Genomic DNA, 18,938 nt, shown 5'->3' with positions numbered 1-18,938 from the left:
ACTGCCTGAGACACCAAATAGTGCTGCTGCCCTGGAGATATGCTGCTAGCCAGAGATGAAAGGCAGCCATTGACTGTAGAAGCCACGGATAACTGAAGAAACCAAGCCTGAATCTGTCTGTGACATTGTGACTGGGGGGAAAGCCCTGATCTGGGCAGTTATTGCAGAGCCAGGATTTGGAGGTTTGATTTTGGTTTTACAGAGCTGGGTATCACACAAAATAGTTTTCTTTAAAAATAAAAGATTCTGAAATCCCTGGCTGCCACACATGCAAACATGGAGAAATTGATTTGTAAGAAAGAACCTGTGTGGGGGGATAGAACCCATGTTCCTTTTTGTTTTTGTGTGTGTGCATGTGTGTGTTTTCCGAGACAGGGTCTCACTATGTAGTTCAGGATGTCTTGGAATTCACTGTTTATACTAGACTGACCTTGAGTTCACAGAGATCCATCCACCCGTCTCTTCCTCCCGAGTGCAGGGATTAAAAGTGTGTGCTACTACATCTGAGTTTTTGAACCATTCTTACATGTTTAAGGTCTCAGCACTAGGTATCCATCTGTCATCCTTCATGTACTCTCTTTCTGGACAGTGTAAAAAAGGATGTGACACCTAGCTTTTGCCCTCATACCATATGAACTTAGGTATAGGAACTACTGGGTGCTTGTCAAGCTGGTGGTCATTCTTTCAGAAGAGGTGGGATTCTGTGGGGTCATTCAGGCACCCTGTAGTAAACATAAGCTAGTGTGCTGTGGATGGTGCCAGTGAATGGAAACTCAAGGGAAGTAGGTAAGTACTTGTACTTTGGAAGCCTGTCAAAGATGCCTGCTTAACTGGTTGTTCTGAATATGTTTCCCTCATAGGCATGAGCTCTTGGAAGAGGCCCGCAGGCAGGGTTTGCCTTTTGCACAGTGGGATGGGCCCACGGTGGTGGTATGGCTGGAGGTATGTTCTCTTCACATGCTGCTTTATGGGAACTCACTGAGGTATCTCACACTTGCCTGATGGCCTGACTTTCTTGTTCCTGTGTCTAGCTCTGGGTTGGGATGCCTGCCTGGTATGTGGCTGCTTGCCGAGCAAACGTCAAGAGTGGTGCCATCATGTCAGCCCTGTCAGACACCGAGATCCAGCGGGAGATAGGCATCAGCAACCCTCTGCACAGGCTGAAGCTGCGGCTGGCCATCCAGGAGATTATGTCACTAACCAGCCCTTCTGCCCCACCCACATCCAGGACGGTAAGTTCACATGTTCTTATGCTCTGGGAGGAAGGACTGCCTCCTGCAAGGCTATGGACCAGTCATCCAGCTTTCTTGGATCTTTGGAACCCCAGCAGTTCTCATTTAAAACGCGGCTGCATATGCCATAAAAACTATTGCGTATGTGAATTGGATGACCCAAGAACAGCAAGAATTTTGGGCTAGGGCATAGCTCTGTGTAGAGTACTTGCCTAGCATGTGAAAGGTCCTGGGTGTTCATCCTCAGCATTGGACAAAGGCTTTCATGAAAGCTTGTCTGAAGCTGAGTGTGAGGCCCACTGTGATCTCAGCTACATGGGAGTCTGAAGATCAGAGCTTTGAGTTCAGCAGGAGCAACAGCATATCAAGTTAAAAATGAAAGTTTGTCTAGAAAAACTTCAAAAAGCAAGAGATTTAAAGGTGAAAATTCATTCCTATAAACCTCCCTTGCATTTATCGTGCCCATCATCCTGAGGGCTTCTGGGTAGGAGCTAAGGAAGTTCTTACTCTATACTAGCACTTTCTGCCTTTTGACTTTCATGTCTGATGACCCCTGACCACACAGAACTGGCGTTTACATCCTCACACAAACGTGCTACTTGCTGAGCAGCTCACACAGTCCAATGCCTGTGACTTTTTCACAGTGCAACTATAGGGATCAGGGGTCTCTGACTCCCTAGGGCAGTCTCTGGCCTTGGCCTCTGTATCATCTGTCAGAGAGGTGGGACTGTACCCTCTTCATCTGCAGCTGCCTCTAGGTAGGGTGTGGACAGGAAGGGCAGCTCCTTCCCTGCCTTTTGATGGGGCACAGGTGTGCTGGAAAGTAGACCAAGAGAAAACAGACTGTTGCTGTATTAAAATCCAGTCCCTCTCCTCCTCCCCATGAACTCTGCCCTGGCATGGTTTGGAGGCAGTGTGTGAGCTGCTTGCATTTTCTGTGGAGTGCTAGCTCTGCAGAGCATCTTGGTGGCACCCATTGAATGCTGATGGTGACACTAGTGAAGAAGAGCTGTTGCCACCCAGCATCCTGGTCACTAGAGAATTCACTCTTCTCACTGGACAGTGTTTTTTCCCTGCAAAAACCAAAAGGAAAAGCAGTACGGCCATACTCCCGACTTAGCTTGGGTGGCTCTGGAGAAACTCCTGGAGTACCTTTGAGACACTTCCTGCAATAGCCCAAGGCCTGACCCTGGGCTCAAAGTTACTTTAAAGTGTTGAGGTTGTTCTGCTCTCTGTGGAATGAGAACTGGGCTTCTGTCTTCAGTTATAGCTCAGAGCTCTTCCCCCAGAATGACTTTTGTTGCCACAGTACCTTCTGTTCCCTGGTATTTCATGTCAGAAAGGCATGTTCACTGTGGCCCCTCCAAAGTCTTCAACTGTGCTCTTACAGGGAGCTCCCACCATTTCAGCTAGCTTGAAAGTATTCCCGCCACACTGTCAGGCATAGGCAGAGATTCCTCTCTGGAGCTTACTTACATCAAAGCAGACTTTGGTCCCTTATCTGTCTCTGACAGGGATCTAGTGGGGACACAGTGTGGTTAATATTGGCCTTTCTGGCCTGGTCACCTGGTGTACCTGCCAGCTGGAAGAGGGGCCTCCTGCTGCTGTTGAAATGCGGCTGCTTGTGGGAAGTGCTCCTTTTGGACGTGCCAGAGATCACACCCAAGGCTTTGCACTTGCTAGGCAGCTCTGCCACTCAGCCCTACCTCCAGTCCAGCTGTGATAGTGAGTGTGGAGGTCTGAGAGAACAAATATTTCTACAAATCTAAAATGAGCTTTCTTTATTTACATACCTCAGGGGTGGGCATAGCAACGCAGCTCTGGAAGCTGTGAGCACCTTTCTGTTGACAGCTGCTGGCAGGTGTAGCTGCTGGCTGGAAGGCTGGGTTATTGTAGCTTTTTTGTCATCTTCTGTGAAGAGTGGCCTTTGCCTCAGGCTTCTGTGCCTGAAGTTTATGTGTGTGCCCTCTCCTCCTGTCATGCTTCCCTGGCCCGGAATGTGGCTGGTACACGGGGTACCTTAGACCACAGGAAATGTCTGGTTGACACATGAAGAGATGGAAACACTCACAGCCACGCCGCAAACGGTTAGTCACTGCAGCCTGCGTTTGCAGGGCACGTGATGTGTTAGACCAGCTTGGGCTTTGGACTTTCCGTTGGGAATGGATGTGTCCCCTTAGGTCATCAGCTAAGTGTGCAAACTAGAGTTTGTTTTTATTTTAGTTGTTTGTTTTTTTTCCAGGATCTTAAAGCTGCTGATATGATTATTTAAATAGAGTTGATTCATCCTGGGGAAAGAGCTCAGTTTAGTACCCCTCTGTGACAGTGGAACTTTTCCCTCTTACTGATATGCTAGCATGGAAAGGGTGTGTTCCTTGCATGAAAACCCCAAACTGCTGATGCTGCATAGACTGCATGCTGCTGTGACCCAGCATGCTCACACATTCAGCTGTCCCTGTTTGCTTGCTTACCTTACCATAGTTTACAAACACTAACAGTTTGTTCTTTTGCATTCCTAACCATGTAACATCAGGAAGACGAGGAGGGAAGCTGGGCTCAGGTTGGCGTCTTTCTCTACCTCCCTTCACTGTGTGGCAACAGAGAAAGTGTCTGGGGTGGGGACATGTGTGATTTGTCTTTCTGGATGTTCCTAGCATCCCAGTCTGTTCTGTGTGGTTAATGATTTGACAGCCTTAGACAAGCCCAGAGCAGGCTTGCCAGCGCCTCATGGACAACTTTGGACATTCTCACAGGAGCCCTGGCAGCAGTTCTGCATAAACACAGGCTTCTGTTAATATGGGGTCCATCACACAGGGGTCCCCACCTTATAAGAGTGTACACATAGCTCCTTGCTGGAATCAGTTTAGTTTCAAGATCCACTGGTAAAAAAATTGTGAAATAATTTGCAAACCTGAAAGGCATGATGCCTTTTCCTATGTCTCTGTGTTGATGTTCTACTGACTGCTGCCCTAAGGCTGTGTGCACTTAAAGAGCTTACTAGGGGAATTCTCAGAAGTGAGGCTGCTTCTTGTCTCATGGGTGTTTCCATTTTGTTGCTGAAGTTTTTGTAACATTTATTTATTTGTGTTTGTCTATGTGTCTGTGTGCACGTGCCATAGCGAGGTCAGAGAACAACTAGGGGAAGTCAGTTTTCTCATTCCCCAATGTGTGTTCTCTTTTTAAGCTTGGTGGCCTTTACACACTGAGCTGCCTTCTTGTGTACATGTTCTCAGTCCTCTGGTTCTTCAACACCCAAGGAGCTCTTCCTGAGTGCTTTGCCGTCTCCGCTTGGGTGAATGACTTCTTTGGTTCCTAGCAGCATTCATTGCTGAGACTGAACTGTGTACTTGGACACAGTTTTCCCAAACACAAGGCAGTGGCCTCCCTCTATATTAAAGTGTTGCCAGTGATTCAGGGGAAAGACTGGTCTGGTCTTACTGTGGGCTCTGCCTTACCTCAGCAATAACTCATTCATTATTCAGTCTGGCTATCTGCTCCTTACAGGATGGACAGTCAGTGTGGTCAGCAGGGTGGTTTCTGATGATTGCAGTACACCTCACATCTCCAGGCAGAGTGATTCTGGTTCTTGGTGTGCACAGCTGCCTGTGAGCAGCATGCTTTGCAGTATAGTGTGAAGGATGGGGGAGGCTCATGTCACTCCCTCACAACCCTCTTCCCAGCTGAACTGTCAGGGCAGAGGTGTCAGCCTGCACCCCCAGCCCCCAGGATAGTCAGCCGTGGACACTGCAGAGCCACCAGCAAGCAGTGTGGCCATGACCCTGCTTCTTTGTAGCCCAAGTTTCTCTGAGCTTGAGTCTAGGTTGTGCCACCACTGTACAGGGTTCTCCTCTCTCCAAGACCATCTGGTTCTGTGTGTTCCCTTTCCTGGGTTGTATCAGCATCCTTGGAGTAGAGAGGGCTCCCTGAACTAAGCCTTCACTGCAGCTACCACCACAAAGGAGTGATTGGCATGCATGGGAAGCACTCAGATAGGATGATGCTGTCTCATTTGGCCCTTTCTTTAAAGGGTTTTCCTCATTCTGCCTGTCAAAGGAGGCAGAGCCAGCAGGGTCCCTGTGCTAATGCACAGTGGGATCTCGGTGATGGCCCAGAGTACTTAGGGACAGTCATAGACTTCTTCTAGTAGAGCTGCAGGGTTCGTGTTGGATCTGACTCATTCTGTTGTGGCTGGAGCAGGTGACCAGGCAGAGGGAGGCTGCCTTCATTGCCCAGCATCAAGTCACCTACTCTGTACCTGCAATGCATTCATTCCATGGCACAGACGTGCTTAGCCAGCTTTACATTTTTATGGGGTTTAATGGCATTAGAAATGATGTTTTAACCAGGGTTTCCAGATGGTTGTTAGTCTGTAGGAACAGGTCCCTGTTGCCCAGCACAATCTGTGTCTTAGCACTAGGACTGTTGCGACTTCCTGTCTCAGTTGGTCCTGTCCTCTATGAATGAAAGGACCAACTGTCTTCCTTCCCTGCTCACACGCTTTGTGTGTCTTCTTGCCTTGTGCTGGTGACCCAATGCTGTAGTTAGTGTGGATGGAGACATCTGCACTTCTTTGTGGACAAGCATTCAGTTCTTCACCCTCTTGGGTGCTCTGCTGTGGGGAGGCAAATTCACTCCATTCCCAGAGTGTTGAATGCCCCACAGTGAAGCGGGAAGCCTTTCATGTGTTTCTGTATCCTCTGTGGTATTAGGCCTTTCCAATTTCTTGATAGACAAAATTTCTCTGTTCTTTTCCCCAAATGTTGATCCAGCTTATGTTCTGTGACAATAAGCTTCTTCATGTCCAGTCTTACTTTAGTATGTTGTGGATGGCTTGCTGGCATTATAGACTCTTACACTGTTGCTTTGAAAGTATGTTAATTTGCAAATATTTGGAGGGTATTTAGATGTTTAGCCACTATTAGTTATCCCTTTGAGACAAAATCTTGCTGTGTTGCCCAGGCTGTCTAACTTTAAACTTCAAACAGTCTTCATCCCATATTGGCCTGGTGAGTAGGTAAAACTATGGGCGTGTGCTTCCATATTTGGCTAATTGCTAGTTTCCCTCTCTCTCCCCTTCCTTCCCACTTAACCTTACAATTGGGTCTTGCCCTGTAGCCCAGACTGACCCCCAACTTGTGACTGTCCTCCTGCCTCGTAAGTACTGGAATTACAGACTCTAATTCATTTTCTTCTGAGGCAGAAAATACTGTATGATTTAACTTAGAAGCATATTGAGCTGGGGTGTTGCTCTGTGGTGGAGCTGTGCTTAATGTATGTGAGGCATGGTTCAGTCTCAGCACCACACCAAGCCAGACACATTCTGAATGAGGCAATGGGCCTGTGCATCTGTTGCCCACTACTTAGGAGGCTGAACAGGAACATCACTTCAGCCTGGAAAGTTGACTTGTATTTCAGAATGATGGCTTCCCAGGACCACGTGGTCTGGTGGGGTAGAGTGTGAGGGCTGCATCTTAGCCTAGGTAGTATTCTCTCATGGAAAAGAAGGGACGTATTCTAGTGCCAGGTGGAGGATTCTGGAAAATATAAGTAGGTCAAGCTGATTGATACTGCTGCTTCAGTCTGCATTGTGCTGTTGGGTCTTTTCAGGGGAAAGCTGCTTTCCTATAGATTTTAGCACACTTTCTGTTTTTGTTTGGAAGGAGTGTTGAAGTCTTATTTATAATTTTATAATTGTTCTTTTCTTTGTTTAATCCTGTTAGTTTGTCTCTTTAAAAACATTTTTTTCTGATAAACTTTTGCTGATTTTTTAAAAATAAACATTTATTTAGGAAAAAGTGTTAAAACCAAAGTCAGAACAGCCAGAGAGAATTTTAATGAGTCAAGTTGAACCCATCCTTCAAACTTGTTCATGAGTCGTGGTTATTCTCAGTTGCTGTGTTAACAGCTGGTTTGGAAGGGTCTACAGTTGACTGTGGTTTCTTTGTGGCTTGTTAACAGAGAGGCTATCTCAGCAGTGAGTCCTTTTTGTATGCAGTCTCACTAGAGCGTAAACAGTGGGGATGGGGGATTGATCACCTAGGCCTTACCAAGACGAGTATTGTTGTTAGTTTAGTCTTCGCAGATTCAAAATCCATAACTAACATCACCAACTTGCTAAAAGCAGACGCTAGCATATGGGGACATGAACCACGAGTGGATTGGCAACGAGTGGCTACCCAGCCTAGGCCTGCCGCAGTACCGCAGCTACTTCATGGAGTGCCTTGTAGATGCCCGGATGCTGGACCACCTGACCAAGAAAGACCTGCGAGGGCAGCTGAAGATGGTCGACAGCTTCCACAGGCAAGTGGGCGCTTGCTACACCTTCTCTCTGGCCCTAGGCCTGCCCTTTCATCAGCTCCACATAACCTTTCTGTGTCTCTGTAAACAGAAACAGTTTCCAGTGTGGAATTATGTGCCTGAGAAGGTTGAATTATGACCGAAAAGAACTGGAAAGAAAAAGAGAAGAGAGTCAGAATGAGACAAGAGGTAAGCTCCTGCCTGGGCAGTGGTTTGGCTTCTGCAGGCAGTGCTCCAGCCTCAGTGGGATGGAGCATCTGCCAGGCAGCACCAAGAGGATTCCTGGGAGGTTTTAGAGGAGGCACTGGCCTAATGTGAGAAGGGAGGAAAAGGAATGATCAAGAGCTTGCCAGTACAGTCTGCAGTCCTGGTATTTTTCCTGTGACCTTAGAGTTATCCTTTGGTCATGTGTGTCCTGTGTTGACACTTAGAAATGCAGAATAGAGCTGAGTCTGCTGCATAGTCACTGGAATAAGTGTGAAATGCAGGGCTGTGGGGTATTCAATGGCCTTGACTCCATAGGAAAGGCAGGAGGCCCTAAGACTGCCCTCAGTCAGCCCTTGAGGACAGCAACACGGGTGAGGGAGGGAGTACATCCAGGAACAGTCCTGCAAGAATAGGGACTGTAGGGTGGCTGCTCTCCTCTAGCACCTTCTTTCCTGCTGCAGCCTCAGTGATCCAGACAGTTACTGGCTCGAGGAGAAAGTCTCAGAAGTCAGGTGGTTATTGGTGATCCTAACGTTGGTATTGAGCTGAGTAAGCACTAGATGCTGTTCTAGTCTCTGTCTCTACTCTCTTTGCTGCTTACTACGCCCTAGAAACACTGTTTTTAATAAGAAAAAATATGCAAAAACAAAACAAAAAACTCCCAAAAACTAGAGGTGAAGATGTGTGTGAGAGAGCCCGGTGCTCATGAGCATGTGTGAGCGCACATGTGAGTATATGGGGGGGTATAGCTCAGTGTGTAGCCTGTCCCTAGTGTCTCACATATTAGAGGGCCTGTACTTGACTATGGCATGTTTAAAATAAGAGAAAAACAGGAGCAAACTGTCTGAGATGGCACATTTGAAGGGTAGTTTGCTCAGTCGACTTACTGTGAATCCTGGGAATGACCTCTTTTTTTCCAGAGCAGCAGCTAGGGATAAAATGTCAAGTCTACTGCACTGTTTTCAGTGATCCTCTGTCTTTCTACACTGGACAGGAACTGTCTTTGGAAATTATTGGGCATATTTTTAGACTGTCTATTTTTAGGTCTCCATTATTACTGGTGGAGTACTGTACTTGTCACGAGGTGTGACCTCCAACGCTTCTGTGCTGGATAATGTCTTTCAGTTTCTCTGTGATGAGTACAAGGTTTGGTGATTTATGTTTGTGACCCCCTAACATTCAGGAAGCTAAGGCATAAGGACCAAGTTAGTTGAAAGGCAACTGAGGCTTCATAGTGAGACCCTGTCTTAAGAAATTTTGAGAAAAACATTGAAGATATTTGTGTCGTATGCTGGCTAGTTCTGTCATCTTGACACAGTCTAGAGGCACCAGAGAGAAGGGAGCCTCAATTGAGAAAAATGTTTCCATAAGATCCAGCTGTTGGCAAACCTGAAGGGCATTTTCTTAATTAGGGAAAAATCTGCTTTGGTACTTGAGTTTGTAGACTGCCATCCTATTCTGTTCCTGGAAGTGCAGTGAGATCTGTCTGTTCTTTTCCTGGCTTCCCTGGAGCAGTTCCTCCGGTGGATTCTTGGGGTGGTGTGGATAGGATTCCTGTGTGAGAGCTGTGGTGTCTGTGATGCTGGCTCCTGACATGATCACAGGAGCACAAGATCAGGATTTGTAGCAGGAACCTTTCTCCTGTGCTGCAGGGTGTTGTGAGCAGAGTATTCTGAGGCTATCATACACTTGCTTTATTCTCTTGCAGATGTTCTTGTTTGGAGCAATGACCGGGTGATTCGCTGGATCCTGTCGATTGGCCTTAAAGAGTATGCCAACAATCTGATCGAGAGCGGTGTTCACGGAGCACTTCTAGCCCTGGATGAGACTTTCGATTTCGGTGCCCTGGCACTGTTGTTACAGATTCCAACGCAGAATACACAGGTGACCCTAGAGCTGTCAGGCCTGTACCCTGCCACAGTGTTCCAGAAGCCATGCTTGCACATGCTCACTGTCTCCTTGAGTTCAGGGAAAGCCTAACATTGGATGGATAGTGAAGGGATTTTTATAGCTTGTTAGTAAGGGAATGTCCAGAGCCAACAGAGGCTTAGCTTAGCCTTATACTCTCATCTGTGTGGTTTCTGTTTCAAGCCTGAGGGACTTTAGAGTAAAATGAGGAGAGCCTCTATTCCAGAGAGTATTCATAAGAGTGGGGCTCACACACACGTACTTACTTTTTGTTTTTTATTTTAAGCATACCACATGAAAGCTCTATTAATTTTACTTCTGTGGTAGTTGTTTTATATAATTCTCTTTGCTTCATGACCAAATTTGAAAATGTGGAATTTCTATTCTTCCACATAACACGAACTTTGGCGCCTACTCCTAGCCGTCAGCATAGCACTTACTGTTCGCAGAGGCTACTCGTTCGTTTTCTGACCACCCAGACCCGAAATAATCATGCAGAAGACATATTAATTATAATACTGTGTGGCCAATAGCTTAAGCGTATTTCTAGCTAACTCTTACATCTTAAATTAACCCATTTCTATTATTTTATATTTTATCAGTACTGGTGCCCAGGTATCTTTCTTCTCCTGCAGCTACATGACATCTCTTTGATTTCACCTACTTTCTCCTCTGTCTGCTTGGAATTCCCGCCTTACCCTACCTTACCAATGGTATTTACAACATACAGAGGAGAATCCCACATTGCCTCCCCTTTTCTGCCTAACTAAAAAGGAAGGTTTTAACTTGAACATAGATTACATAAAACAAAACAGTTATCCGGTAAGAATTATAATATTTAGTCCATTTACATTTGACAAATTAAGGAAAATACTCAATCATCTGTCCTGTCTTTGTGAGTTTAAAGTTTCATATTTAATCTATCTTTTATCATAACTAAGGAAAAATATAACTATTTTTAACTCTTCAAAGACCCCAGATGGATATAATATTACGTAAGTTAACAGGAAGAGCATTGTAAGCAATTTTTAAAAACTCTAGAATTGACAGAGACATTTCGCCGCCTGAACAGTCACCTAAAGTTCTTTTGTAACATCGGGGCATCCATCTTCAGCCTACAGGCCCATAGTATCTGACATATTTTTCCATGAAGTCGGAAATTTGAAAGACTGTTTTGCTTCTTGTCAGTTAATTTTGTGCCTGTCCTATAGAATATCTGCTATAGAATATCAGGCAGCTCCTTTTCATGAAGCAAGAACCCTGAAGGACAGTCTCACCTTTTTTAGACAACTTTAGCAGTCTTTTTTTTTTTTTTTTTTTGTGGGTCCTACATGTCCAGTTCATATAGCATAACATCAAGAAGTCCAGGCCATGGCGCACGCCTTTAATCCCAGCACTTGGGAGGCAGAGGCAGGCGGATCTCTGTGAGTTCGAGACCAGCCTGGTCTACAAGAGCTAGTTCCAGGACAGGCTCCAAAGCCACAGAGAAACCTTGTCTCGAAAAACCAAAAAAAAAAAAAAAAAAAAAGTCCAGGCCAGAGCAGTTTTCTGCCCAAATGGCTAACAAACTCCATAAGGAGCCTCTTTGATGTCTATCCTCCTTTTGAAATAGATTGTTGTTATCGAGAGCAACTGTGCTTTATTGTCCTGAAAAATCCTAAGTTTTTGAAACATTTTAAATGCCATATTCTGAAAGGTTTGAAGAATACCTAATTGAAATATATCTTTATATATCTAGAAAACAACATGATTACAAACTTGACTATTATAGATGATTATCTATTAACCTATAATTTTTAATTATACATTTCATTTTTAAATGAGCTGCACAAACAATACCTTAATTAAGTGTGTGTGTGTGTGTGTGTGTGTGTGTATGCCTTAAATTTGTATCAGTAAACCAAGATCCATACCAATGCAAAGTATTTATCCAGATAGAGGAGGAGAGAGTAGGTGAAGTCAAAGAGATGCCATGTAGCTGCCATGCCCATGCACTGGTACCGGTAAACCATGAGCTTTGTGGTAAAATGTAAAATAATAAAAATGAGTTAATTTAAGATGTAAGAGCTAGCTAGAAATACGCTTAAGCTATTGGCCAAGCAATATTTCAATTAATATGTTTTTTGTGTAATTATTTTGGGTCTGGGTGACCAGGAACGAATGAGCAGCCTCTGCCTACAACTTACAATGACTTCCCCTCCAGTCTACCCACAGATTAGATGCAATTGTGTGTCAGGATGTCCCCGGCAATGGAATATGCCAGCGTCCTTCCTAGTAATTGATGAAGGCTTTGTTGGCTCTTTCACTGTTTCAGGCTCGAGCTGTCTTGGAAAGAGAGTTCAACAACCTTTTGGTCACAGGTACTGATCGGAGGTTTGATGAGGTGAGCACTCAATCTGATGTTCTTATTCTCTACTTTGTTTGCTGGACATCTACCACCAAACCCCAACCCACGTGTGCATGGAGTGGGCCCCATTTCGTCATCATATTTAGAACCATGTGGAAAAGCTGCTTAAGGAGTGTGGACCCATATTTGGGGGGAAAAATACACACACACACACACACACACACACACACACACACAGTGTCTCTTGAGAGAGCTAAGTGCATTGACACTATCTACCATTGGGCATGCCCCACCCAGAAAAGGATGGATTTTTTTTTGTTGTTGTTGTTCTTTTAGTTTTTAAAGACAGGGTTTCTCTATGTAACCCTATCCTCAAACTCTTGGAGATCTTGCCTACCTCTGCCTCCAGAGTGTTAGAATTAAAGGCTTGCACCACCACCACCCAGCAAGAATAGGCAGAGGCAGGCGGATCTCTGAGTTCGAGGCCAGCCTGGTCTACAAGAGCTAGTTCCAGGACAGGCTCTAGAAACTACAGGGAAACCCTGTCTCGAAAAAACCAAAAAAAAAAAAAAAAAAAAAAAAAGAATAGTTTTAATAAAACTTTTTGTTTTGTTTTGAGAAAGAATCTTGCCATGTAGCTCAAGGTGGCCTTGAACTTGGAGCATCATGTCTTAGCTTTCCAAGAGCTGGGGTCACATGTATACTCAACATGCCTGGCTTGGTGTTGATTTTTGATGTCTCACAAATGGTTGTCAAGTCATAAAACTGGACGAAGCCTCAAAACAGTGTCTGTCTTGTGTTCTGGGAAGAACTGGTCATTCTGCCCCAGCCCAGAGCCTCTGTGCTTTGGGGAAAGATGTGTCTCAGAAATGTGTTTGTTCAAAACTGTTATTTTTTTTCCTCTTGAAACCCATGACATCACATGTAAGGATTGTCATTGAACCTTGAAAAAAAATCTCTGATTTGATAAAGAGAGCAGAAGCTATCTTGAAGAGGCCTTGTTGGCCATGTCGTAGTCTGTGTGTCCCATTTGTGAGGTGGTTTTTGTGTGACAAGTGTGGGGTGAGAAGGGCCACAGCCCAGGACTGGCCTCAGTTCTCCAACTGTGGCCAGAGGAGCGTCTCCACAGTCCTTTTCTGCTGCAGATCTGGAACTAGGCAGGCAGTTGTGCTGTCAACATGAAGGTTAGCTACACACAAGCCAGAGCCCCATGATCCAAGGTGCCACTTTTATTGTTAATTGGCATATGTCTCTTTGGTTTGCCAGGACGATGAGAAAAGCTTCAGGAGAGCACCTTCATGGAGGAAGAAGTTCCGACCGAAGGATATCCGTGGCCTGGCCTCTGGCTCTGCAGAAACATTGCCTGCCAACTTCCGGGTCACCTCCTCTATGTCATCTCCCTCTATGCAGCCAAAGAAGGTTCAAATGGACGGTATGTGGTAGGCCCTACAACCACCACAAGCGGGGAGTGTGAGCCCTGACTGCACCTGGGCTATTGGAGTGACACTGCATGCTCAGGTGTATTTGTTGTTCAGCTAACCCTAACATTGGTTCCTCAAGATTAACCAAAGTAACAGAAACTAAGACAAATAAATCCTCATCTGATTGAATCTTAGGCTGTTTTCCATAAGGCTTAGTACTGTCTGTTTTGGGGCTGGGGTAGAGCCCATACTGTGAGATCAGACTCACAGGCAGCACAGGTGCACTTGCTGTAGTCAAAGTGCTGAAACCACAGAGCCTGAGACAGGCTCTGTCTTTAGTAGCCTAGGTTGTCTTCAGATCACAGTAAGCCTCCTGCCTAACTTCATGAATGCTGGAATCATAAGCATAAGCCACAACACCTGGCCAAGTAAATTGTAAATAATACAGTTTTCCTCCCTTTCTGCTATTTGTCAGTCACATACGTCCCTGTTTTAGGACAGGGAAGACAGTCTGGAGCTAGGTGGGCCTACTGGTGTTCAGTCAGAAATGGTGGGCAACCCAAAGCTTCTGACAGGTGACAGAAGTCAGATGAGGTTTGATCTTGCTGCTAGGAGGTACATGACCTTGAGCAGGTATGCTATGTGTTCCTGAGGAAGTTTTGATAATTGACAGCCATGTTCTTGAAGCAGCCAAACCTGAGCCCTAGCAGGCAGACAGCTCCTCCTTGCTGATGCAGGTGGTGGGTTAGTTGCTGGTCTGTTGGGACTTTTGTTCTGATTGCACAAACCAGAGACGGGCACATGAGCTACACTTCACTGTGCTGGCTGGAAAGTACATGATGTAGAAAGCTCTGGCTAGTTTGACTGTGGTTCAGTATTGTGCTTCCAGGGGAAGGTCAAGTGTTTTCTACTCACAGCAACTTCTTTAGAGCCAGTATGAGCCTGGTTTGCCAGCCTAACTCAGACTAAATGGTTGTATACAGGCTTTCCTTGTTCTAAACCATACCTCTTGGTCAAGCACTAATGCTCTAAGAATAGGAGCTTAGAGAGAAAGCAGCCTGGAAAGAGGTGTAGGAGTCAGGGTGTGGGCGTGACTTTCCCTACTCTCACTTGTGAGAGGGCATCTGCTGAGCACCAGCTGTGCTGAGGGCTTCTAAGGAGGAAAGGTGAGACTCGGTGTACATGACTCCACTTGAGCCAGGTGCAGTGGCTCCGAGAGTGTGGCTATGGGAATAGCCAGCTCTCTGTGCACAGGCCCATCCTATCTCTTAAGCCATTCAGGCTTTTTATTAAATGGTTGAACCAGCAGTTCAACGGTTTCTGATGGAAACTGAGTCTGACCATTGGTGTCCTAAGAGAAACTGCTGTCCTGGCCATCCTGCTCTTTCATGGACCCCTTTGCCTTACGAGTGTAGCCTCAGTCCCTCCCACAGCTAGGGTCCACCTTTGCGTTCTTGGAAGTACAGTATTCAGGCAGAAGACCTGTAGTACAATCTCAAGAGAAACATGGTGGCCTCTTTTGTAATTGTCATTCATGTACAAGGACACCTGAAGTTGTGTTTGTGTTGCTTACCCGTTGCTGTTTCTGAGTTAGCCACCAGTTCCTGGGCCCTCAGAGGGAGCTTCTGGGCCACCCTGGTATTCTTGACTGGCTCCTTCCCCAGAGCAGACTGTCTTCCTATCACTCGGAAAGTCTTGTCAGGTGTGGAATGTCTTTTTTGTTCCCTTGTGTGATGTTTAACACTAACTGCACGCTGTGTTTGCACGCTTCCTCCCTTGCCTGTGGAGACAGGTAGTGTGTCCGGAGCACAGAGGCTGGACTCTGCCACAGTCAGGACTTACTCCTGCTAGAGCCTCCTGCTGGTGAGTAGAGAGCTGCTCCCAGGTGTCCCCGTACAGTACAGTACAATACAGTGGGGTACTTCATGTCTACCTGGCTTTGGACTAGGAGAGCCAACTGCAGTTATATGGGAACTGAAAGAACAGCACACAGGTGCTGTGGTGGACAGTAGCCACATAAAGTGAAACAGCTTTCTGTGTCTCTGTCTCTCTCTGTGTGTCTCTCTCTGTGTCTCTCTCTCTCTCTCTCTCTCTCTCTCTCTCTCTCTCTCTCTCTCTCTCTCTCTCTCTCTCTCTCTCTCTCTGTCTCTCTCTCTCTACATATGTACACATGTGAGTGCATGTGCTAGCAGAGTCCAGAAGAGGGTATCAAGATCCTCTAGAGCTGAGCTCTCTCCAGCTCTGCAGACTTTAAGTTCTTTTGCCCTAGGTGTTGGCTGATGTCATGGAGAGGGCAACAGTGAGAACAGTCCTCCGCGCTGGTGTGACTCTTTCAGCGGCTCAAATTAGCACCCATGTGTGGCATCTGCTGTTCTGTTTAGTCAACAGGTGGCTGATGATGTGAACTTTGGCTCAATCTAGAGAGCTGCTGTTCAGCATACAGCCACATTGCTGAGCTCAGCTGTAGTGGTGGCTACCTGTGTCCAGTGCTCCAGAGCCATTAATAAGGGCGGGCGTCTCCTAGGTCCATGTCTCCCTCATCTCTCTTTGCTCCTGAGCCCTCTCTTTCCAGGGTGCTATTCCGCTGGGATCTGGGAGTGCTTTTTGTAAGGGGGGGGGGCTTCTTTTTTTAATTAGTATAATGAGACACATGCTTGGGGACTGGGCATAGATCATGGGTGGCTGTGGGGCGGCCCTGTGTTGCCAGTGTGTGCTGAGAGGAAGTGTCTGTGCTTGCTTCCAGTTTACCCGCACTACTTCTACAGATGACGACACCATGGCAGAGACAGGCAGAGCTTGGTGGAGCCCCATCTGGCAGCACTTGCTGTATGGACCCAAGATATTTTATTACAGAGTTTTTAAACTTGTGGGAAAAAAATCACAAATACCATAGAGAAAATATTTTAGAATTGACTGTTTCTTATATTTATGTAAACTTACACTTCCTCATTTATATAGTTATGTACTCTTTCATGTATATCCAGGCTATAAATATCCTTTTGAGTCAGTTCATGTTCTTATACCTAATTTTAGTCTTTTAAATGAATGTACTGTAATGCTTGTGTGTAAATCTGAGCAAATATAGGGCTTTTGTAAATTATGCATTTACTGTAATTATTCCTGTTTAATTTTTTAATGATGAATCCGACAGAGGAAAGGATTTTGCTACGTTTATAAAGTCATCATGATACAAGCCATGTGCGTTCTCCTCTACCCAGCTCTGCAACAATCATTCTGAAACAAGCAGACAGACTTTATTTCCTAGACTTTTTTCTGTCGTATTTTAATGACTGACCTTAATTGTACTTTTTCTACAAGAAATCTCAGCTTCCATTAGGCTTGGGATGAATGGTCAGGACTCTGTGAACAGCCCTTAACCCTGGCCACATCCCTGGCCCTGCTTTGGACATGGGTCGATTGTCTTCAGAGACTGAGCAGGGCCTTGAGCTAGGAGAAGCACTCTACAGGGGCAGGGTGGCTCATCACCTACGGACTGAGCAACCTATAGAACCTTGCAGCTGCCTCCCTCCACTCTCTTCAAGGACCAATCACCATGGGCAGGTGCTCATTTCCTGACTGGGGCAGAGCAGGTGAAAGCAAGAAACCTCAGCGGAGCAGGCAGCCTGCAACTCCAATAAAGGCCTTATTCTTCTTGTGTAAACTGTCTTTTTACATTTATTTGTAAATGTCTTAAGAATGGACCTAGTTGTACACTCATAACTGTCTTGGCAACCTCCTGACTGACTCTGGTGAGTTAAGCCACAGGGCTCAGGCAGACACGCGCGTATTTATTGTGTAGCTGATGTGGGAGAGGCTTTTATATTTGCTTTCTGCTTTTAATTCATCTGGACAATTGGTTGTTCTGTTTTTCTGTTAATCGTTTGTGACCCTCTCAATTATATAACAAAGTCTGTGCAGTCGACTTCTGAACTGTTTTTATCACAGTGTTATTTATTGCTTTTTTCAATAAAGTCCCCAGCATTTTCCACTGCCAGTTAAGAATGCGGTGAGCAAGCGTCGTCTGCCTTATACTCTACTGAAGGTGGAGAGTGGGCAATGGCATAGGGCTGGAACAGTCTGGGGAACCCCAGGACAGAGATGGGGGCTTAAGCCATCTAAGTCTGTAAGGGCCCTCCATCTAGGGCCCTGGCTGGTAGCCGAGGCACATAACGTGCCTCTGTGGGCTGTTCCTGTATTGCTGCTCCTCCCCTCTGCTGCCTTCCAGATATGGCTCTATCCTCCTGCCCCTCTGTGTTGTCAGCAGGGCTTGTCCCTTCTGGCTGAGGAGACCTGACTGTGGTAGCTTTGCCCCAGGGGACAAAGGGAAAGAACAGGCCTAGAGGCTTTAGGTAGTGTCTCACACACACACACACACACACACACACAAAACCAGGCAGGCCCAGAGGCTTTAGGTGGTCACACACACACACACACACACCAGGCAGCTCCACCAGACTCTCTTTGTCCCTTCAAGATGACCGCCTTCAGCACGAATACAGATTAGATTAGGATCCTCCTGCCCCTCCCAGCACAGCTGACTTGTGAGCGCTGCCTCCTGTTTACAACCTCCTGCTGACCTGTGCCACAGGCTTACAGACCCTTACTTGCTTGAGGCGACTGTAGGGCCCAGGGAGATGGGTTAGTGGGTAAAATGCTTGTCTTGCAGGCCCAAGGACCTGAGTTTAGGTTCCCAGACCCCACATAAAAAGCTGAACATGGTGGTGTGTTTGTGTAATCCCAACACTAGGGAGATGGAGACAGGTAGATGTCTCAGAGCTTTATGACTGCTTCAGAACTCCCAGGTACCATCTGGAGAGGTACCTCAGCACCTCCTGCTCTTCCAGAGACCTGGGTTCAATACCCAGCACTCACATGATAGCTCACAACCCTCCAACTCTGTCTAGTTCAGGGGTTCTGATACCTGCTTCTGGCCTCCAACGGCACAGACACACAAAGTAGAACACAGACAGGTGCAGGCAAAACATTCACACATCAAAAAGGTTCCTGGAATCCTTGGTGGTTTTATTGGTGGTGATAGCTGAGAAATAGAATGAGCGATTGTAGCAGTTTCCTTTCCAAGAGTACTGCATTGCTTTGTGTCACCCATGGTAGGTATGAGGACTACAAGCGTCCTTGGTCTAATTTTGATGCTGTCACATAATCCCTCCCATTACTGAATCACCTTTTGAACCACCCTCAGTGGAGCATACTTGTAATCCTAGGACTAGAGAAGCTGAGAGAATTGCAGGTTCGTGGCCAGCTTTGAGCTGCAATAAAAACTGTCTCAAAAATTAAATAAGTAGATGGCCCAAGTCTATAAATCAAGCACTCATGAGGCCGAAGCAGGACTGTCCAGAATCCAAGGCCAGCCTGCTCTACACAAGTCCCAGAACAAACAAAACAACTCCAGCATGGTATTTAACTCTAAATTGAAGACTAACCTGGGCTACCTAAGTTCTGGGCCAGCCAGGTTTATATAGGGAGACTGTCAATGAGCAAAAGTAAGGACCTTGCCAAATATAGTAG

At 46.1% G+C, this 18,938-nt stretch overlaps 1 protein-coding gene across 2 annotated transcripts in view; it reads left to right on the top strand.

Annotated features, from left to right (window-relative positions):
* Ppfia1 (PTPRF interacting protein alpha 1) overlaps positions 1 to 17,073 on the top strand; it is an 86,255-nt gene extending 69,182 nt beyond the window's left edge. The window contains exons 20-28 of one of the 2 annotated variants that reach the window (XM_038322992.2): positions 861 to 942; positions 1,032 to 1,232; positions 7,357 to 7,532; positions 7,621 to 7,718; positions 9,445 to 9,620; positions 11,959 to 12,027; positions 13,258 to 13,423; positions 15,205 to 15,275; positions 16,156 to 17,073. In XM_038322992.2, coding sequence (XP_038178920.1) covers positions 861 to 942; positions 1,032 to 1,232; positions 7,357 to 7,532; positions 7,621 to 7,718; positions 9,445 to 9,620; positions 11,959 to 12,027; positions 13,258 to 13,423; positions 15,205 to 15,263 — 1,027 coding nt within the window. In that variant the 3' untranslated portion in view covers positions 15,264 to 15,275; positions 16,156 to 17,073. Of the gene's footprint in view, positions 1 to 860; positions 943 to 1,031; positions 1,233 to 7,353; positions 7,533 to 7,620; positions 7,719 to 9,444; positions 9,621 to 11,958; positions 12,028 to 13,257; positions 13,424 to 15,204; positions 15,276 to 16,155 lie in introns of both variants that reach the window. The other variant, XM_038322985.2, reaches the window with a different exon arrangement.
* Positions 17,074 to 18,938: the final 1,865 nt, after the last annotated feature.

This window comes from Arvicola amphibius, chromosome 1 (genome assembly GCF_903992535.2).
Source record: "Arvicola amphibius chromosome 1, mArvAmp1.2, whole genome shotgun sequence".
NCBI lineage: Eukaryota > Metazoa > Chordata > Mammalia > Rodentia > Cricetidae > Arvicola > Arvicola amphibius.
Note: the sequence above shows the minus strand (reverse complement) of the source record. Positions and strands in the feature narration are given on the sequence as shown.